Raw genomic sequence first — 21,951 nt, forward strand, 5'->3', positions numbered from 1 at the left:
AACTTGGCTGCTCCCTTGCAGAATCACACCCTGCTCATCCCCAGAAAGACCCGGACACAGGATTAGAGGCTTTCTCCCTCCCAAAGCTCTTTGAAGCCTCTGAACTCTTTGAAGCCTCTGAACAAAACCGGGAAAAAACGAAAGACCAGTTTTTGCTGCTCTGAACAGACCTTCTGCAGCCCCCCACTCTGCATTTGTGAGAACCCTATGTACTCTTTACCTCTATTTACACCATGGCACACCCTCCACTTTATTTAAGTTTGGAGGGTGGAACACAAGCTCATAACTTTGACACTTCTATGCCAGTTATCACTCAAGGGGGTCCAGTACTTTCTGATGATACTTTTTCTTTTCTTAAAGGGGAAGTCTACCTAATGTCTTCATTGGTGTCTCATGCTAGGCCCCACTGTCACTCCATTATGGGTTCTAATGAGATTTTCCCAAGTCTTTTTCAGGTGTGTTTCCACATGCACTTCTGAAATCTTAACAGGGTCCCCCCTGGTCAACCCCTCTTAACATCGCTGTCAACTTCATCCATTACAAACTGTTTCCAGGTTTAACAACACCTTTGTGGCTACCCTTGGCAACCAAACCATCAGAGATTACCAAAACATTATTCAGTTTATCGTCAGTACTCCTTATTCCAGTGCTTGGTAGGATAGTGTCTACACATGTGAGTGGAAATTGCCAACGGGAACCGCACAAGACACTGACCCCCTATTGTCATACATCCTACAGCTGTCCTAAAATTTGACATTTACTATAGCAACAAGCAAAACATAGAAAAATAAGACATTTGAGGCGCCATGGGCACAATCTTTACAGTAAGTAAATCATTGATTTAAAATATTGTGGCGTATTCCCATGTATTGTGAATAAAACTAAACTCATCCAGAGGGGTATGTCACACTCCCAGCCACCTAGGTACTGTATAGTATTGCAAGGAGCTCTCTAACATACAAGATATAGGTATGCAAATAGCCCGCTATCATGAAAAACATGAATAACGAAGAAAATAATGATGCGGCGAGGGGTTGGGTTATCCCCAAACTCTACGCATTTCTCAGAATTAAATTTCACTTCCTTAGGAGATTGGATGAGATCTGTAATCCAAAACAAACATGAAATGTTATAATTCTGTATACCGTCTTTAAACCATACATAAAAAATGCACTTTAGAATTTTTACATACGTACATATATATACAGTATATACACCAGGTGTGCTGGAATAGAAAGCCGCCATCAAATTATAGTCTACTGGGTGAGCACCATTATGATAGCCCCAGGCCTTGATTAAAATGTTTACTGTAGCAACTTATTTGTAGATTGGTGACCCCAATCTTTTTAACCATGTCTGTGTCCTCTGGTAATTGAAAGAATTTGTAAACCCAACATTTCATATTCCTGATATGTGCCTGCTGTACCATGTGCTTGTATGAAAAAGTATCTTATTCTATTTGTATTTCTACCTTTATGTGAAATCTCTGGTTTTCCTGCTAGTCCCTCTGCTTTCCTATTAAAAACTGACCACACTAGGCATGAGAGCACAGCGTGGTCAGTGTTCTAGCTGTGCTGGGAACTCAGCTTGCTCTCCTCCAATGGTCAAATTTCTGCTCACACGCCCCACTGTGCAGCCGTTCACTGAGAAGTTTAGTGTACTGCAGTTTCTCCTCCTCCATCTACCTATGCAGCTGAGAACAGAGCGTATGTGATCACTTATATAAAAAGGGTAAAAAGGTATCTTAATGTCTTTTTATAAGTATACACATATGTTTTGCCTGTCATTTCTATTTTAAACTGGATAGGTTGCTTTACAAGGTGAGGGTTCACATATACTTTAACCAATGCCTTTTTTTGGGACAGGATTTCTGCCATTGCCAAGTCAATTCTCAGCACTTCCATCTGTTGAATTTTGGCTATTGATGCAGCATGCCTGCTCTTCACCAACAACTGACTAGCCGAACCTTGGACTGTACCAGCAGAAATGCTTTTTATCATGATATTATACAGAGAGACCTCTAACATCTCTGACACCTTTGGCTTGTCTAGCAGCCTACCTGAGCCCTTTCCATACACCAAATTACCAGGAAGCAACCCAGTGGTGAACCATGGGACAACTTTCACCAACATTGACAACTGTGTCAAACAATTCCAATATTGCCCACTTTTGTTTAATATAGCCTTCAATACTAGTAGTACTACACAGTACAATCTCGTCCAACCGAGTAGGAGACACCTAAGTATCTAATGGTTGTAAATCCCAGAGTTCAAGCATTTCCTCTAACATGTCCATTATAGAGAGGAACCCCAGATTTACTATCAAGACCTTCCAATTACCAAGGATATAGGAATAATCATTCATTGAAACTCTAGAGATTAAGATTCTTAAAGGGGCCTCCTCCCAGCTGTAGGCAATAAGACAACCTGTCACTTTGATACTCCATTTTATTAATTCTTTGGTAGGTTATGGACAAATCTCTGCAGTGTGCTTGCACTCATTTGGTCCTTCTTTCTAGCGAGGGTACATTTTACTATATAAAATGTATCAACAAAATCTTTTGTTGATACATTTAATATAGTATTATTTTAACACTTTTTCTTGTTTTAGGTAATTTAACATATTTCATCTTTCACCACCCCAGAGGGTGATAACACATTGGTAAGACAGGTTGTACTACCACCATTTCACTACTGTGCTCAGATGGCACTTGAAAACTATGCACATTTCTATCCGTTTCATTTTCAGGCCTGGCAGACTGCTTTAACCCTCCATCAACCTGTACTTTGTCAGTGTTAGCAGACTGCACCAACACACTCCTATTGTAAGGTGCAGGTTTTCTGTGTCCCACCAGAGCAACATAACAGTTGTCCTGGACAACCTCTGGCTCCAACAAACTGGGCTTCTTGGAAGGTCACAGGGACAACTCTGCTGCCTTACTCACCGTGCAACGCTGATAAGTGGGTTGCACGGTGAGTAAGTTTCAGCGGCCCTGTATATATACTGTATATATATATATATATATATTTACAGAGTTGATAAGGTTGAACAGATACAATGGTCCATCCAGTTCAGCTTTTGTGTGTGTTTATGTCACTACCATTTTCAATATCTCTGTATATTGCAATCACTAAGAAACACATCAAGATTTTTCAAAACAGTGCTACGCGGTACCTTCACACTTACCAAAACAATATGTATTGTGTATTCAGTAATCATTCACATCTACAATCATCACACAAATAAATAAAAAATAAAAATAATTATTTATGTGACATATAAAAAATTGATCAGTCCACCATACAGTATGTGTCTCCGTGTCCTTATTTCATATAGTGCATATACATGCACAATCTGCAATATTGTGAACTCCAACTTGCAATCATTTTAAATGATTGCTCCAATTCCGCCATATATGTGTAAATCCCAACACCGATTATCTAATCTCTTCACCTTCTCGATATGACCTAAAGTAAAGTTAGGTCTATTGTGCTTTCCCCTTTAAATTGGGGATATTTGGTTCCAATAGAAAGTGTACACCAGCATCAATTCACATATGCTCTCATCTTCTGTATATGAATCTCCTGATGAAGCCAGTGATGTCATGCATAGGGAGAAGCCAATGACATCATGCCGCAAACTGGAAGTGAACATTCTGCCATTTTGTGAGTTTAGAGATGGTATTCTGCATACCTTGGTTGCAGGGGCAGACTGACAACTCATGGGGCCCCTGGGCAATAGGGGATCAAGGGGCCCCTGTGTCGTCCTTGCCCAAACTCAAAAAAGCCTATGAAAAAGGTACCAGGGGCATCTCATGGGGCCCCCTACTGACCCCCGGGCCCTCGGGCAGTGCCCGAGTTTCCAAATGGTCTGTCCGCCCCTGCTTGGTTGTATTGAGTGGTTATTTGAGTTACTGTTGCCTTTCTATCATCTCGAATCAGTCTGCCCATTCTCCTCTGACCTCTGACATCAACAAGGCATTTTTCTGACCATTTTCTGTAAACCCTAGAGATGGTTGTGTATGAAAATCCTAGTAGATCAGCAGTTTTTTAAATACTCAGACTAGCCCTCCTGGCACCAACAACTATGCCACATTCAAAGTCACTTAAATCCCCTTTCTTCCCCATTCTGATGCCCGGTTTAAACTTTAGCAAGTTGTCTTCACCACGCCTACATGCCTAAATGCATTGATTTGCTGCCATGTGATTGGCTGATTAGCAATTGAACAGGTGTACCTAATAAAGTGGTTGGTGAGTGTATATGTAAAGTGCTGCATAATTTGATGGTGCTATAAAAGTACCTGTAATAAATTAATAATAATTTAACAAATAATAAAGTGGACTGATGAATTCTTATTGGTTAATACATGTCACATAATTTAATGTTTTTATATTTACATTTGTGTAGTGGGTATACTGTAGGTGTGAATGATTAGTGAATACACAGCATTGTTTTGGTAAGTGGGAAGATACCACGCAGCACTGTTTTTTGGATATAACATTTGGTCATATGTGGGAACATCATATAGGGGTGGATTTACCAAAGACAATTAGACTGTGCACTTTGCAAGTGCAAATGCTTCAAAGCTTAGTAAATGAGCGGAAGCTCTGATGACTTCCATCATCCAAACATGTGCAAGCAAAAATGCTATTTTTAAAATGTTCCTTGCATGTGGGTATTCTTTGCAAAGGAACGTTTTACCTCATTTACTAAGCTCTGGAGCAACTGCACTCTGCAGAGTGTAATTGCACTTGGCAAAGTACACAGTCTGTTTGCCTTTAATAAATCAACCCCATAGTGTTAGCAGCAATACAATTAACTGTAATAGCAGGAATAAACAGCTGCAGAGTTATGTAGAACTTTTTTTTTTACGTATATTAAATCTAGTTTTTTAAAATGTATCTAAATCGGCTGTTTATAAATATATATATATAAAAATATAACAATTATCTTATGAATCAAAACAACTTAATTTTATTGTCATGTTTTGATAAAGCTCGGTCTTGACAAATATGGAGTGAGCTCCGTTGGAACTAAGGCAAGGTTCACATCTGTGCGGGTGGTGCCGTTGCAGATCCGCAAGAAAATCCGTGCAGCTGCACCACCTGCACAGAGGGATGCGGACCCGCGGGCGGGTGCCATTACTTCTAATAGCACGCCGCCCGCACTGGAAAATGCAACCGTACTGGGAACTGAGGTTCCCGTGTGAGCTGTGTTTTTGGAAGACATGCACAGAGATGGGGCACGGGAGTCCATTCAAATGAATGGGCTCTCGTGCCCGCATATAACGTGGCCTGCTTAGCCGCATATATGTGAACCAGGGGTAAAATGTTGTTGCCTTGATTTATCTCTGCTGCAACGCCCATGAGTGCCTCTGTACCTGCTATGGGGGCGGTGTGTGTGTGTATTTTGTCATCTACAGTGTTGTATTATTATTATTATACAGTATTTATATAGCGCCAAAGGGTATGCTCAGCTCTGTACAGTAGCAAGGGGGACAGAACATGAGACAAGACAGTAACAAAACACTACACGAGGGGTTCGAGGGCCCTACTCTTTGGAGCTTACAGTCTAGGAGGGAGGGGAAGGTGATACAGGAGGAGATGGCTGTGGGGGATGGAGTGGTGGGAGGAGTGGTGGAGGTTGTTAGGTGAGGTAAGGTGTTAGGTGAGGTTGGGGTAGGCTTCCCTGAAGAGGAGGGTTTTCAGGGTGCGCCTGAAGGTGAGGAGGGTGGGTGACAGTCTGATGAATTGGGGTAGGGAGTTCCAGAGGATGGGGGAAGTCCTAGAGAAGTCCTGCAATTGGGCGTGGGAGGAGGAGACCAGGGAGCTAGGGAGTAGGAGGTCCTGTGAGGAGCGGAGGGCACGGGTAGGGTAGTACTTGGGTATCAGGTCAGTTATGTAGTTTGGGGCGGCGTTGCGAATGGCTTTGTAGGTCAGGGTTAGCAGTTTGAATTTGATGCGTTGGGCAATCGGGAGTTGTATCTGTCTTAATACCCAGAGAAGGAGCTTTTAGAGCTCAAAAGCTTGTATGTTTTGCAATTTTTTAAATATGTTATTTAGCTGCTAAAAGGTATTGCATTTCTTTGCCTTCTTCTGTATTTATTCCTGGCTAACAAAGTACATTATCTTTTTTACTTGCTATTGCCATTTGGATATGATTTTTGAATATCATTTAACTGAAAACAACTATCACTTTATTTTTTTTTAAAAAAATGAATTTTATCCTGGTGTGTTGGCTTTGTGAACTGACCCTAATTGGTAGAAAAAGGGTAACCTTTCATTGTGAGTGTGAAAATGAACTGCACTGAGAAACTTGCAGAACCAATGTACCAGTGGCAGTTCCAGTTTGCACAGCAGTGGTCTGCACCACACAGTGGCCAGTAGGGATGAGCGAGCAGCAAGCACATCTAAAGGTATTCCAAGGATGCTGTCTTTCATACAACATCAGCACGGTTTCCATAGCAACTTGCTCCCTCCCCTGTATCTCGCTCTCTCCTCTGGGCTGGAGCGTGTGATGCTTAGTGTTAGCCATGTGTCTCCTCTCCCTCCTCCCATCTATTCCATTCCCCAGACTCCAAATGAGGGAGGTAGTAAAATAAGAAGTGACATACACAATACAGAGAGCCAGGGGGAGAAGGGGAGGGGTGTGCGGCCCTTTCAGTGGTGCTGACCTCCGGTGTACCGAGCCGCTATGGCGCTTATCCCTTGCCAGGTGTTGCGGGCTGCCATCCTGCTCTCCTACCTGTCCGTGTTATGCCACTACAAGGCCATAGAGATGCCTGCACACCAGACCTATGGAGGCAGCTGGAAATTTCTCACCTTCATTGACCTGGTGAGTCAGGATATTCTGTAGCTGGTCCAGCACATGCTTGTTACAAAGACATGCAATGTTATTTTAGTATGTATTTGCTTTTTTCATATATTGAAATAAGAATGCTTGTGACGTAACACAATACTTTCATGATACGAAGATGTTGTTGAAAGCTTTACATCTACTTTGTTGCATTAACCTGCTTTTTATTTTTTTTTAAGATGGTGCAAATGGATAAGAGTCGCAATACATAGTAAACAATATAAAGGCGACTGAATATAAGATGTATGTATATTAAAAAAAACCCCACAATAACAATCACTAGTAAACAACGTGTTTGTTGCAAAAAAAAAGACTGTTATAAAGATTGTAAATGCTTTAAAAACAGAAGTCTAGGGACAGCGAACCTCAGACATCAGCTTCCGAGGTGTCAGGATCCCTCAGACCACCAGATCCCAGTGTCACCCAGTTCAGTTTCCAAAGTACGTATACTACTACTTTTGTTCTGTATCAAAACCATAGTTTGATACAAAACATTTTTTTTTAATTCTTAAACAAGGTAGCTCTCCCAAATTAAAATACATAATGATAAGAATGAATGAAGAATGGCCATGTTTACAGTGTACATTGTATTGCAGTGGTATGGTGAACTTTGTGCACTTATTTTAAAGGAGTTCTATGGTCACAGCGTACACTTTTATTTCATAACATTGTAATAGGAATACAAACAATAGTTATATTTGAAAAGCCAGAATAAGATAACGTGTTACATTTCCTTTCTCATTGTGATTTATGCCTGTCTACTGGTCATTTCTATCCACAACATCCTGGATTACCTGCATGATTTGCAGCTTCTCCTCTGCTGTTTACTTTCAATTTCTAAGGACTACCTGTCCCATGGTCCCTTGCTGCCTGCAAGCAGTGATTCCTGTACTGAGTCCACCTCCTGAAACTCCTCCTCTCAGCACCTCTGTAGCTCACAAGGCAGGCTCTGTGAATTCTGTGACACTGCAGTGCATACTCAACTGGCATAGTGAATATGTGTCCCAGAATTAAATGTGTGAGGATCATCCCAAAGCATGTTTACAAACACGTTTAATGAAATATATGATTCAAGTTTTGACCATAGATACACTTTAATTTTGGGCCTTATGGCCAAGCAAATATTCAATCAGCAATGCAATGAGCAATAGAGATATGCAAATGGTGATACTGGCAACTAGGTTTTAGTTTAATAAAATCAGAGAAGCTAAGAAGTAAGGATGAGAGGTGTGATTTCAGCAAAAATGTGAAATGAGCTTTTTATTATTTATTTCAGGTACTTATATAGTGTCGTCAATTTACACAGCACTTTACATATATATTATACATTCACATCAGTCCCTAACCCTCAAGGGACATGCAATCTAAGGTATATAACTCACATTCATACATACACACACTAGGGCCAATTTAGCCAAGAGCCAATTAACCTACCAGCATGTCTTTGGAGTGTAGGAGGAAACTGGAGTATCCAGAGGAAATCCACGCAGGCACAGGAAGAACATGCAAACTCCAGGCAGGTGATACAGTGGTTGGGATCAGGGGCGGCCTGACAATTTATGGGGCCCCCAGGCAACAGGGGATCATGGGGCCCCTGTGTCCTCATCCACACTCAAACCACACCCAAAAAAGCCTATGAAAGTTACCAGGGGCATCTCATGGGGCCCCCTACTGACCCCGGGAACTCGGGCAGTGTCTGAGTTCCCAAATGGTCAGTCTGCCTCTGGTTGGGATTCAAACCAATGACCCTAGAACTGCCAGGCAGAAGTGCTAACCATTTGCCACTCTGCTGCTTTTTAAATTTTATCATGCAGCTTGCTTATGAGGATTTGCTTAAAGAGGAAGTTCACACTCCCCTCTATTATTTTTATTCTTCCCTCTTTACTTGATGCTGAGATGGCCACAGTTCAGATACTTCCCCACACAGCATATCCAGCATTCATGCTGAGATCCTCTTCTCTGCAGCCGCCACTGGGTCCTGCACCGCCATGTTCCCCTGTGACATCAGGAGGCTGCACCAGCTCTGGCACAGCACAAGTTCCCTATGATGCGCTGCTAGGACCTCCCCTCTCCTCCATTAGTGAATGGGGTGACATGAAGGGCTCTGGGTGCCTCCTGAGATATGTTCATTCCAAGAGGCATGAGAGGCACTGACATCATTTGTCAAATGATGGAGGATTGGGGGCAGGTCAAAACTTAATCTGCAAAAAAAAGCAAGTAAAATATGCAGCAAAAAATATATATGTGCAGCGGAGGAGGGTGTGTGTGTGATGGAGAGGAGCCAAGTCCACTAAAACGGTGAAGATCCCCTTTAACAAAATAATCTCCCCTTAAGAAAATCTTTCCATGTTGATCTGCAAGCTCTGTGGCAACCCATAACAACCAATCAATGAATGGTATTCCAGGGCAAATTAAAGGGTTTACTAGTGGTGCATGTAGGGTAATGTGGTCAAACATAAGGATAATAGCAGCATTGTTTTATAGTAAGGGGCCTATAAATTATAGTTTAAAAATGAGTAATGTTTAAAATATGTGGGCAACAAATGGGTAGTCCTAACAACATGTTGTAAGTGGCAATCTTCACTATGTGGGTAAGAAACAGGCAACTGTGACAACACTTGGGCAACGTTACATTATTCCTGGAACAATTAGCCAATTGTGATAACATGTGGGCAACAAACGATTGTTACACAATATACTGTTGAACAATATGTGGACAAGAAATGGAGAATTGCTACAATTCACTGGTAAAAATGGGAAATTGTAACAGTACATGGGGATGAAACAGACCATTGTGATAATATACAGTATCTGCAACAAAGAGACAGTAGTTATAACACAATGTGTATATATATATATATATATATATATATATATATATATATATGTATAACTTGCAAGCCAAAAAATGTTTATAATGTGCTTCAATGGATCACCAACATTTAACACATAACTCAAACTGTGCAAACTAATTGTATACCTATAAATGTAGCGCTCCCTAATACCACAATAGTAAATAAATATATGATTCCAACTGTGATAACATACACCATAAATTCAAAATTAAATATAACAAATAAAGTGACAGTGATTAAAAATCAAACACTAAAATTGTGATTATTAGCAAAGTATTCTTAATAATAGTCCCATCAATCAATAAACAGTCCAATAATAGTGATAAAGTAATTCATAAATCATCAATTGGTGACTTTCCGTGAATCCTCCAACCAGTAAAAATGTGCGCTCACCACCTTCTATGCCTATAAAATAGGCATATTTATAGGCATAGAAGGTGGTGAGCGCACATTTTTACTGGTTGGAGGATTCACGGAAAGTCACCAATTGATGATTTATGAATTACTTTATCACTATTATTGGACTGTTTATTGATTGATGGGACTATTATTAAGAATACTTTGCTAATAATCACAATTTTAGTGTTTGATTTTTAATCACTGTCACTTTATTTGTTATATTTAATTTTGAATTTATGGTGTATGTGAACACAGATGGAATCATATATATATTTACTATTGTGGTATTAGGGAGTAGTTATAACACACTGGAAACAAACAGGCATTCAAGATAATACACAATCAATAAACAGGCAGCCGCAACAAATCAGTGACAGTATTTTTTTATGTGCAAGCAACAAATGGGCAATTGTGACAATACACTGCGAGGTTTACCATATCTACACCCAAAAGCAAAAATGCTATATATTGCACCTTACCAATCCTTAAATGTGGTAGCTGCTTTTGTTTTCTATTTTCAATTTTTTTTCTTGATTGTTATCTGACGAACTGGCCAGTAAGTCTGTTATTTTTCAACTTTCTGTAACAGACCAAGCTGCCCAGCAAAAGTGGCAGTTGGAGGGTTGAGACAAGCCATTTAACATTGACAGGGGTGCTTGCTAGCTCCTTTTTGAATTATATAAATCTTCCAAAAGGAAAAAAGAAACAAAAACTGTTGTTGCAACTGCTTAAAAAGTGTTAGTAGGAATTCTATTTTAATATCTTAGTAAAGTCCATTTAAATCCATAGTGCACCTAACACTACCCTCTAACCACAGGTTGACAATGCTGCTTTCCAATGGTGTTTTCAGTGCTTCTCCACAGAGTGGAGTCACCCTAAGACAGAAAAATGTTACTGGCTAGATCACCAAGTTAAAAAGGAAAAAATGCTTAAAAAAGAAAACTAATGTAGCCACCACATCCAAGCATTGTTATGCTGCGAAATATAATTTTCTTTTGTTTTTTGTTTTTAGATACACTTTAAAACTAGTATACTTATTGACACTTGCATGCCTGCAGGACCTAAGGTGCATAGCTATAGTTGCAGAACTGTGATTGTTCTCAGCAACCCCTGGGGTAGTTCATATACCAAATTAGGCAGCTTTAAAGTGCATAAAAGCTTCAGTGTAGGTACAGAAAGAGGGAGTGACCATGACATGCTGGATGCCAAGTGTGCAGTGGTCAGAGCTGGCTAGCAGCAGCCAGAATCCAGGCAGGCAGCAGTCAGTGTATCCATTATCCAGGCAAAGGCCATAGCAGGTTCCATTCAGTAGCAAATCCATTATCAGGGCAAGGGTCAGTGCAGGTGGTGAACAACAGGATAACCTGTATCCAGGCAAGGGTCAGGTCGAATGGCAATCGGTAGAATAGTTATTGTCCATGCAAAGGTTCCGCAACAGTAGCATCACAAGGCAAAGCATCAGTACAAAGCCAGTAAGCTGAACACATTTATTATCCCAGACCTCTGAGCTTGTGATGTACAAATAGTGCAATACAGCACCAGTGGCCAATGTGGTTAGAGGAGTTGGACCAGCAAGGACACTCCTTGCCACACTCCAGTGAGAGCAGATGGGCATTATCAATGGCCAGGGATAAGAGAGCGGCTGAACAGCAGTCATAGGGAGACAGGCAGTAGAAGCAGTTGCACGGAGAGATACAGTAGAAACATGTCTCACGCTCCTAACATATACACTGCTCAAAAAAATGAAAGAAACACTTTGAAAACACATCAGATCTCAATGGGGAATAATCTCATGCTGATATACTGATATGGACTGGGTAATGTGTTAGGAAGATAAATGAAAATTCCATGATAAATGGAAGATGTAAATGAAAATCATCAACCTACAGAGGACTAAATTCAAAGACATCCCGAAAATCAAAGTGAAAAAATGATGCAGCAGGCTAGTCCATTTTGCAGAAATGTAATTGCAGCAACTCAAAATGGTACTCAGTAGTTTGTATGACCCTCACATGCTTGTATGCATGCCTGAAAACTTTGGGCATGCTCCTAATGAAACAGATGGTGTCCTGGGGAATTTCCTTCCAGATCTGGACCAGGGCATCACTGAGCTCCTGGACAGTCTGAGGTGCAACCTTGCGGCGTCGGATGGACATAAACATGATATCCCAGAGGTGTTCTATTGGATTTAGGTCAGGCGAGCGTGGGGCCATTCAGTGGTGTCAGTTCCTTCATCCTCTAGAAACTGCCTGCATACTCTCACCACATGAGGCCGGGCATTGTCATGCACCAGGAGGAACTCAGAACATGTTACAGTATAACGTTCTCCATGGCTTCTCCAGACCCTTTCATGTCTGTCAAATGTGCTCAGGGTGAACCTGCTCTCATCTGTGAAAAGCACGGGGCGCCAGTGGCGGACCGGACAATTCTGGTGTTCAATGGCAAATGCCAATCGAGCTTTATGGTGCCGGGCAGTGAGCACAGGGCCCACTAGAGAATGTCGAGCACTCTGGCCACCCTCATGAAGTCTGTTCCTGATTGTTTGGTCAGAGACATTCACACCAGTGGGTTGCTGAAGATGATTTTGTGGGGCTCTGGCAGTGCTCATCCTGTCCCTTCTTGCACAAAGGAGCAGATAACAGTCATGCTGATGGGTTAAGGACCTTCTACAGCCCTGTCCAGCTTTCCTACCTCCTGGAATCTCCTCCATGCTGTTGAAACTGTGCTGGGAGACACAGCAAACGTTCTGGTAATGGCACGTATTGATGTGCCGTCCTGGAGGAGTTGGACTGCCTGTGCAACCTCTGTATGGTCCAGGTATTGCCTCATGCTACCAATAATGACACTAACCCTAGACAAATGCAAAACTAATGAAAAACAGTCAGAAAAGATGAGTAGGGAAAAAATTGTCAGTGGCCTCCACCTGTAAAACCATTTCTGTTTTGGTGTCTTATTTTTACCCATCTAGTGCACCTGTTGTTAATTTCATTCACATCAAAGCAGCTGAAACTGATTAAGAACCCCCTCTACTACTTAACTGACCAGATCAATATGCCAGGAGTTTAATTGACTTGATGTTATGCTCTGTTTAAAAAGCGTTCCTTTAATTTTTTTTGAGCAGTGTACAAACAAAAAATGAACAATTGTGACAATGCATCCACAAAAAAATAGACAATTGTGACAAGACACAGACCAAAAAAGTCAATTATTACAATATGCTATGTTTGTTACAATAGCTAGCATCTTATTCTCAGTTAATATGAGGTCGTGTTTTGCTGCAAGACTATGTCCAGGGAAGGTAGAAGCCTCACTTAAAGCCCATTGCACCAAAAAATAACCAAAACTTGACCTTTTTTGTCCTTTTCAATTGATATCAATTCATTTAACTGCAATGGTGAAATTTAGCAGAAATATCTTGATTTTTTGCTGTAGTTATAACAATGAAAAAACCCTCAACTAAATCTTAGTAAGTTGTTGTTTTGTGAGTTATTATTGTTCTTTGGTGCTCTAATAAACAGGCCCCCACAACAGTTTTTTTCTCTTCAGTAGAAAGTGAAAGTACTGGAAAGAATATACTGTGGGTCAGCTCCAGGAAAACTTCTCTGCTTCAGAAATAAACATAGAGACAACAATGAATCTGTGGTAGAAGCAATGATAGTTCCAAAAACAATACACTGCTGAAGTCTGGGATAGGAGATGTTGGGATCTGCAGGTGCAAAGCATAAAGGATAAGTTCACCTTTGGGAACGTTACTTGTTCCACCTGGTTTTAGGCTAGAACATGTAACATGTTCCCAATGCTGCAACCACTGCCGGATCCCACCCTCCCTGTGACACAGGTAAGGGGAGAAGTTATCTGTACAAGTTGTTATTTTTCAAAAACAGCATGGCTGTGCGGGGCTCTGCCCAAATTGCCACGTTACTCATTCACAGTGTTCTCTGAATGAATGAACAACAAGTCCTGACAGCCTTAACGGCTGTGAGCTTGTAGTTCTCAATGAACTGCCGCAGCATTGTGGAGCACCGTGGTAGTTCAATGATTCTTCCTGTCAGTATACAGTAGGTGCTTGCCCGTACTTCCTGTATTGGAAAACAGATATACTGACAAGTCTTTAGGAGACCTGCATAGCACAAGCAATCTGCTGATCGCTCTTGCAATCCTTTACAGGCTCCTGCAACCAAAAATAATAAATGCACATTTTTTAACCTGCAACTTATCCCATAAGGCAACTAGAGCCAGTACCAGCAGTGTCCTCTATCTCACCCACTGCTCTTCCCCACCTCCTTCTCCATTCTGATAAACCTGTAAGCTTAGTTTTACAGTCAGAGCCTACAGTTCCAGGGGCTATGCCAGGGGTCTCCAGTTTTCTTGTCCTTCAAACTTTAGTGGGGTCGAACTGTGACCAGTGGGAGAAGAAAATGTCCTGGCATCAGTGGGAGTAAACAATGCCCCATAATTGGTGTCAGTGGAAGGAATAGTGCCCCATCACTGGTTTCAATGGGAGGAATAGTGTCTCATTGTTGGTATCTATGGGAGGAATAGTGTCTCATCATTTGGTGTCAGTGGAAAGAATAGTGTCCCATTGTGTCAGTGGCAGGAACTATGACAGTGGGGGGAATAATACTTTAGCATTCTTATAGACACTAAGGAAGGAAGTTGGGAGGAGGGGGTGTAGTGGTCATCTGTGGCAACGAGAAGATGGTGACATCATTTTCTGCACATGAAGTCTCACCATATTTGTGTAGTCTAAGCACTGTTGATGTCTATGCACCAAACATGGTACTCTCCTGCCCTTATTATTCTGTTCCATTTCTGGCTACTAATATGCTACTGTGCCCCCATCACCTTCCCACACCAATTTGCTAAGGGGGAACGGGGCTTGAACTAATAGCATGCCAAAAGCATGTGAGGGTGATTATGTTGACGTGAGATTGTGCCAGTAAAGGAAAAAGGTTTAGCAGGTATAATAAAATTAATTTTAAAACATTTTACAATGTTCTGGCATTCTCATGTCAGCATACAGTGGCCAATAATTGATAAAATAATAAAAACACACAAGGAGCGACAAGGAATATGCAGATATATATATTATATAAATAAAATAGACAATAGCTTAGTACAGCTAAATAATTGTAGAGGAAACAATCATATCCACCTTGTAGTGCTGAATAAACTTTAGAACAAAAAAACCAAATACAGTATTAGCTCAATAACGTTTTCCAGGAAAATGTGCAAACCCCTGTGTTTGAAAAAAGACTGTCTTAATTTGTTGGTTTGTTGTATATCCTAGATGATCCAGGAATATGTGAGCTTTGCCAGAACTGTTTGACTTCCTCATCATTTCATATAGAGTGCAAACTGTCTGAGACTGTGAAATTGTTTCTGTGTACATGGAAATAACCATACTATGCCAGTTCACATCCATGAATGATGAAAATAAAAAAGTTTGGATACAAAGCTGTGACCAAGCATTGGAGATACTCTTTCTGGAAAAAGGTGCAGTAGGGCACGCACTCTTAACACGACTAACAGACCTAAATTAGGAATCTTTGGGTTCCAAGGTGTTCTCAATATCTTACAGGATATTAGGAAGTATGCAACCATCTAATTTGGTTCCTGTAAGTGTAGAGTGCGCTTTTATTTGAGTCAAAAACTCACCTGCTTATTGACCATTGCTTGGTTTGATGCTATTTTGCTTTGGAAATCTCTGAAAACATTTCAAAACAAAATAGTGAGAATCATTTGAAAAATGTTTGTAAGTTTTCAACAGTGTATTGACAAGCTTTTGAGATAAATTAAGGGTTCTTCATCTATTTCTATTAAGAGCCAGGCCACTAAATGTCACTCTGGATATGAAAGTAGAAATTCTCTTTGAACTAGCAGGTCCCATTTGTACAGATACACTACCTTTAGTTACAACAACTGGGAAACCATTGGCTATAAGGCTAGGATGAAATAATTGCAAACATCGTCACTGCGTCTACCCCTATCTTCTACAGGACCTTGAATATTATAACTATTTATATGTAAGCTAGACAAAAAGACCAAGAAATGGCCAGGGCATTGTATCACATTTCTCTGACATTCCTCAGGTAAAAGGTTAAAAAACAAGCATTCCTCTTAAAGGGTCATGAGGTTTACAACCAGAGTCAACCAAAAATAAGTCAAATATTTTATATTCAGATAATTTATTCAGATCATTCAGGACCTGCAAACCTGATTGGGGGCTAAAGATAATTTAACATAGAAAGGACTAAAAGGGTCATTTGACCCTGGGCTTGTAAGTTAAAGGAGTGCCCTTCCTAGTTCTTGCATCAATAATAATGGTTATCCAGTTTCCTGATGCAATGGAGACGAGCAGGTCTAGTGCACCAAAGAGTGATGTTGCTTATTTGGTAGGTCACAAAGTCCTTGGGTTTGTGGTCTAGTTTGTTCCAAGAAAAAGAACAGAAATCTAGAATGTTTTTCAATGCTAGCAAGTCCAAGTGCTATCTGAATGTTTGAGGATTTATAACCCAAGAACCTCTGAGATGTGTAGTGGTCAAAATCTTTGAATCATTGCCAAATCTTTTGACTGTGTGACCAAAGAAATGTTTCTGAGAAGTCTAGGTAAATAACATTGTTGAAATAAGAATAAACTCTGATGCCTTGAGAATAAATGCTGTATACTAAAAACCTCAGAACCTTTGCCAATGTTCTGGTAGAAGTAGATAGCTCAATTAGGAGGCAGCAAAGCTGGAGACTAAGAATGAAGATCAGAGAAACCTCAAGAATTTCAGCTGAGGAGTAAATACTGGAATGCTTCCCTATATTAATATTATAACATTAGAGGACATTCTATAGCCATGGATGATAGTAACCTGGGGTAAATAAATCAAGTAAACTTAACAAAGCTCAGATAATCACAGACTGAAAGGTTACCCTACAAATCAAATTGAAAATATAACTCATTAGCGGCTAGCATGGAATTTTAGGAGGATTAAAATGGGCTAGTCCATATTATCAGCTGATTCCACTGGACATGTTATCACTAAAAGTAATTAACAGCAGAATGGCATGCTTGTATTTAACCTGCACAGATATTGCATTTACAAAATCACGAATGTCAGCAAAATCTGACAAAAGTTTATTATTATCTAGATCATTTAGAGTTGAAACAATGGAGGATCTCCCTGTATGGATTTGCAAGGCAGTTTTAACATTTTCAGTATACTTATTGAGAGCTCTAACAACAGACTTGAGAAGTAAAACTGCATCAATGAGACACCCAGTTTAGGAGGAGTGTAGCAAGGTTATAAATCTGAAAATCTCAGGGGATATAAATATGAAATTCTATGATCCCTAGGTGCCCCATAGTCAGGCCTACTGATTCCTTTTCTATAATCTCTGGGTGCTCTGGCATTTTGCAGAAAGAGAAGTTCACCTATTTCAGATAAGGATAATATTTTCAACCTTTTGTAGTCCAACTCTATTTCTCACTTTGCTATTTGAATATAAGAAGCCAATGGGACAAAACACAAACTAGAAGGGCCTCAGTAGAATGTTCTTCCACCTAATTTTTTACTTTCTTGCAAAAGGAGGTGGAGACAAACTGCTTTATATGTTCTACCTGTTATTTAAAGGACCTCACTTGACCTACAACTTCATTAGATTTGGCTGCTGCAAAACAAAACTGGCATACTAGCTACGAAATAGAGTCTTGTGAAAGGAAATTGAGGAACTTATGAAATGAGATAAAACTTCTGTATATGAATATAATAGCAAAGAGGGACAGGTAAAGTTCCAATCAGATATTACAATTTATTTGAAAAGGGTTGATAAAAAAGAGAAACGGCACAACATTAGGCAGGGAGAGCAGAAATTGGAGCCTTATTCCTGGTGCACAATAGGAACATATTTTTTACTTTTTTTCTTTTGTTTTGTTTTAATTTGTTACATGAATTAATGAATATGGGTGAGAGATTTTTGCCTGGTATATTTTTGGAACTATACTTGCAACCTAGCAAACAAACAAGGGGAAACATTTGTGGACCCCGCTTCAAGCACTTACCTTATTTTGAAGGACATATAGAGCATGTAGTCAACACTACAGTTTATTTTTATTAGATATTGTATACATAAGAATAAAAGAAAATGGATCCCACTGAAATGTGAACTGGTTCATGGGAACAGATCAGAAAATTTAAAAATGATTACATGAAATGTAAATATCTGAAAAATGTTGAAAAATGCATGTAATGGGGGGAGATTTACTAAAACTGGAGCATGCAAAATCTGGTGCAGCTCTGGATAAAAACCAATCAGCTTCCAGGTTTTATTGTCAAAGCTTAATTGCACAAGCTGAAGTTAGAAGCTGATTGGCTATCATACACAGCTGCACCAGATTCTGAGTTCACCAGTTTTAGTAAATCTACACCCATTGTTGGTAATTCACTGTATATAATCACATTACACAGAAAGTGTAGTGTTATCACTGTGCTTGGTTTCAGCATTGTTTTATCAGTTTAGACTGATGTAGTAATATGTCATATGCTGGTTGTATTTAAAATGTGTATTTGTTTTCTGGTACAATTCTCCAGCTGTATATAACAATGATCCAGAACTATTCTAGAGCAGAATTATGCAGTGTGTGCTCTAATAAAAATAATAGGTATTAATATTATTATTATATTGCTGTTACTGTGGTTGGTCGCTGATATTGTCAGTCTGTGATTTTTAACAGAGAGAAGATTTTCACTTTGGTGTGAGTCTTTATAAGGAGTGAGAATCGACCTAGTAAGAGGCAAAATTATTTGACATACTACCAGGGCTTTTTTTCAGCAGGAATGCAGGGGAACGCAGTTCCGGCACCTCCAGTACTGAATGTATGTAATGGCAAGGGGTGCTGGGGGATATATTATTATAATACAGGATTTATTTAGCACCAACCGTTTGCTCAGCGCTTTACAATATAAAGGGAGACAATACAGCAACAATACAGTTCAATACAAGAGGGATAGGTGGGCCCTGCTCCCTGATCTATTGCTGCTGGAGAGGATCTACTGTTGCATGGGGGTCTTTTTTGCTGGGGTTTTCTATTGTTGCAGGGGGGAGTCTATTTTTGCTGGGGGGTCTTATTTTGCTGGGTGGTCACTTGTTACTGGGAGGAATTTACTGTTATAGGAGAGGTCGATTGATGCTGGCTGCTTGGAGATCTGTTGTTGCTGCTGGGGGTCTATTGTTGCTGGGGTTGTCTATTGTTGCTGGGGTGGTATATTGTTGCAGGGGTCCATTGTTGTGGGGATCTATTGTTGTGGAGGATCTATTTTTGCTGGGGGCATCTATTGTTGTGGGGGGATCTTTTGTTGTTGGGGGAGGTCTATGGTTGCTTGAGGGGCATCTATTGTTGCAGGATGCATGGGATCTATTTTGCTGCTTTTCTTGTTATCATTAAACTCCATACAAATTACTTAGCACCACAAAATGATACTTGGTTCTGTATTCTCTAAAAGGGGTGGTATTGGAAGGTGGGTAGGGGGTGGAAACAAGGGGTGACTTGATAGGAGGTGTTCCTGCACCTATTCTCTGAGAGAAATATGGAATTCGCCTCCAAAATGGCATATAGATGTGTTAGTGTTTTACTGAAACAGGAAATTATTTCCTAGACATTAGGGATGAGCTTAAGGCTTGGTTCAAACATCCATTCCAGCTTCACAGTGTCAATGGTTGTTAAGGACACCAGCTTGTACAGGCACCACTGAATCCTTAACAATGAGTATTGTCATTGGCTCCATTCACTTACATGGCTAGAAATCCATAGCCATGAAATCAAAGAGGTGGAGAAAGTTTAAAAAAAAATATCCCTTTCAGGTCTTGTATGAATATTAAGGGAAACAGCCACAAAAGAAAAAAAACAGCTTGAAGCCCCTAAAATTCTACAGCAGACCCTTTGGGTCAGGTATACATTTTAAAAGAAAATGCCATATAAAACTAAAAAAAAATGAGATCTCCCCCAAATATCCATGCCAGATCCCTATCTAAACCTAGCTGGCCAGAACAGGGGGTATGAGCCTTCATCTCCCCTGCTGAACCATACCAGGCCACATGCACTCAACATGGGTGTGTGTGTGGGGGAAGGGGGGGTGGGGGGTACCTTGCCAGGAGAGAACCCCTGGCAAAGCTCCTTGTCCCCAAGGTAATGAGGACAGGAACGTCTTCCCCACAATCTTGGCCAAATGGTTGTGAAGGTCTGCAGGCATGTGGTCTACAGGGTAGTGACTGAACAGAATCTGAAAGCCCCCTGTAAAAATAAGGGACAACCACATACTATCTCTATCAATGTAAATGAGTAAGGGTTAAATAGTAACCCTACTCATTTACAAAAGTGCTTTGCCAGGGTGTCCATCCTGACAAAGTACCCCCCCCCCCCCCCTTGTTAAGAGTATGTGTCCTGATAGGGTTCAGGAGGGTGCACAATCTTCTTGCATGCTTGATAAGGTTCTGGTGTGGTTTTTGCTTAAAGTCCATACCTGACCTAAAGGGTCTGTTACAGATTTTGAGGTTGGGGGGGGGGGAATACAGATGTGCCACTTCACCATTTCACAGGTAGGTATAGGCCTCCCCCTCAGACAGGTTTTTTTTTTAAAGGAATTTGACATTTTTTGTTGTTTAATAGCTACTCCTGGATTAATTTATTTAAAAAAAAAAATTCTTTTTGTTGCATTAGTACATATCTCGCAGGTCAGTGTCAATCCTGTGCCATTTGCCTTTGCCTATTAGTCCTTAAAATATCCTTCCCTGTTTTTAAACATTTGGCTCCATTTGACTTCAATGGTGTTTGGATTTGGCACCCAAACTTTAGCAATGTTTGCTGAACCTGCCCTTGACCAAGCCCAGTCATCACTAACAGACAGTCACCTGTATGTCTTCACTCACGTTTGTGGAATGCTGTATAATGCGGTGATATTCAATCCATCTCATCTGACAATTGCGAACTACACATTCAGCTACACAGAGATTTTCGTCATAGAAAAGGTAATGATCAAGATTAGATGCTGCACAATGGAAAGCTTCTCTGTGCTGTAAGATGGGTTGCTTCTAAGCCCTCACTATGGCTCTTTAAAGCTTTTGGTGATATCATGAAAGACATAAAAGCAATTATGTGGCTAAAACTGACTTTATTTTACAACTACAGGGAAAAAGCATGCCCAACACGTTAATGTGATTTCAAAGGTAATGTTAATTCTAAAGTATTTTTCAATATTTTTAAACATATATAGCTTTCCTAAAATAATAGCTGGTGATCCTGACATGAAGGTCTTTATTTGGGCACTTTCTGTTATAAAATGACAATGCTGCATCCAATTTGCTGTCCTGCATTCTGGTGAACACTGTGGGGGTGATTTACTAAAGGCAAATATACTGGTAACTTTGCAAGAGAATTTTCACATAATACAGGGATTTTCTCTTGCACAGTTTAGTGAATGTGGTGAAACTTCCTTTTTCAAATAATATCCCATCATGTTCAAGGAAGATAAAAAAAAAAAACTTTGCTTGCAGATGATTGGATTATAGAAGTCAGCAAAGCTTCACCTCATTTGCTAAGCTAAGGAAAAGTTCCCTTGCAAAGTGAATGGCCTATATAGCTTTAGTAAGTCAACTCCTATAAGCTTCCATGGCAAAGCTTATTGCCCAGACATGCTCTTCCATTGCTACCATCAGGAAACTCACCAAGAACTAAGACAGGTGATGTAAAACAAATATAAACATTATTTTCTAAAAGAAGAAAAACATGGCATTGCAGCTTTATTAAAATCGTAATGCCATCTTAGTTTGTTATTGTGTATACCTGCTTTGTCAGCAA

At 40.2% G+C, this 21,951-nt stretch overlaps 1 protein-coding gene across 1 annotated transcript in view; it reads left to right on the plus strand.

The window, feature by feature from the left end:
* The first annotated feature begins 6,505 nt into the window (after positions 1-6,505).
* AIG1 (androgen induced 1) overlaps positions 6,506-21,951 on the plus strand; it is a 362,106-nt gene continuing 346,660 nt past the window's right edge. The window contains exon 1 of the mRNA XM_089668636.1: positions 6,506-6,834. Coding sequence (XP_089524762.1) covers positions 6,694-6,834 — 141 coding nt within the window. The 5' untranslated portion in view covers positions 6,506-6,693. The remainder of the gene's footprint in view (positions 6,835-21,951) is intronic.

The sequence above is a fragment of the Staurois parvus genome, unplaced genomic scaffold (genome assembly GCF_062004578.1).
Source record: "Staurois parvus isolate SC_StPar_1 unplaced genomic scaffold, SC_StPar_1.0 ptg000059l, whole genome shotgun sequence".
NCBI lineage: Eukaryota > Metazoa > Chordata > Amphibia > Anura > Ranidae > Staurois > Staurois parvus.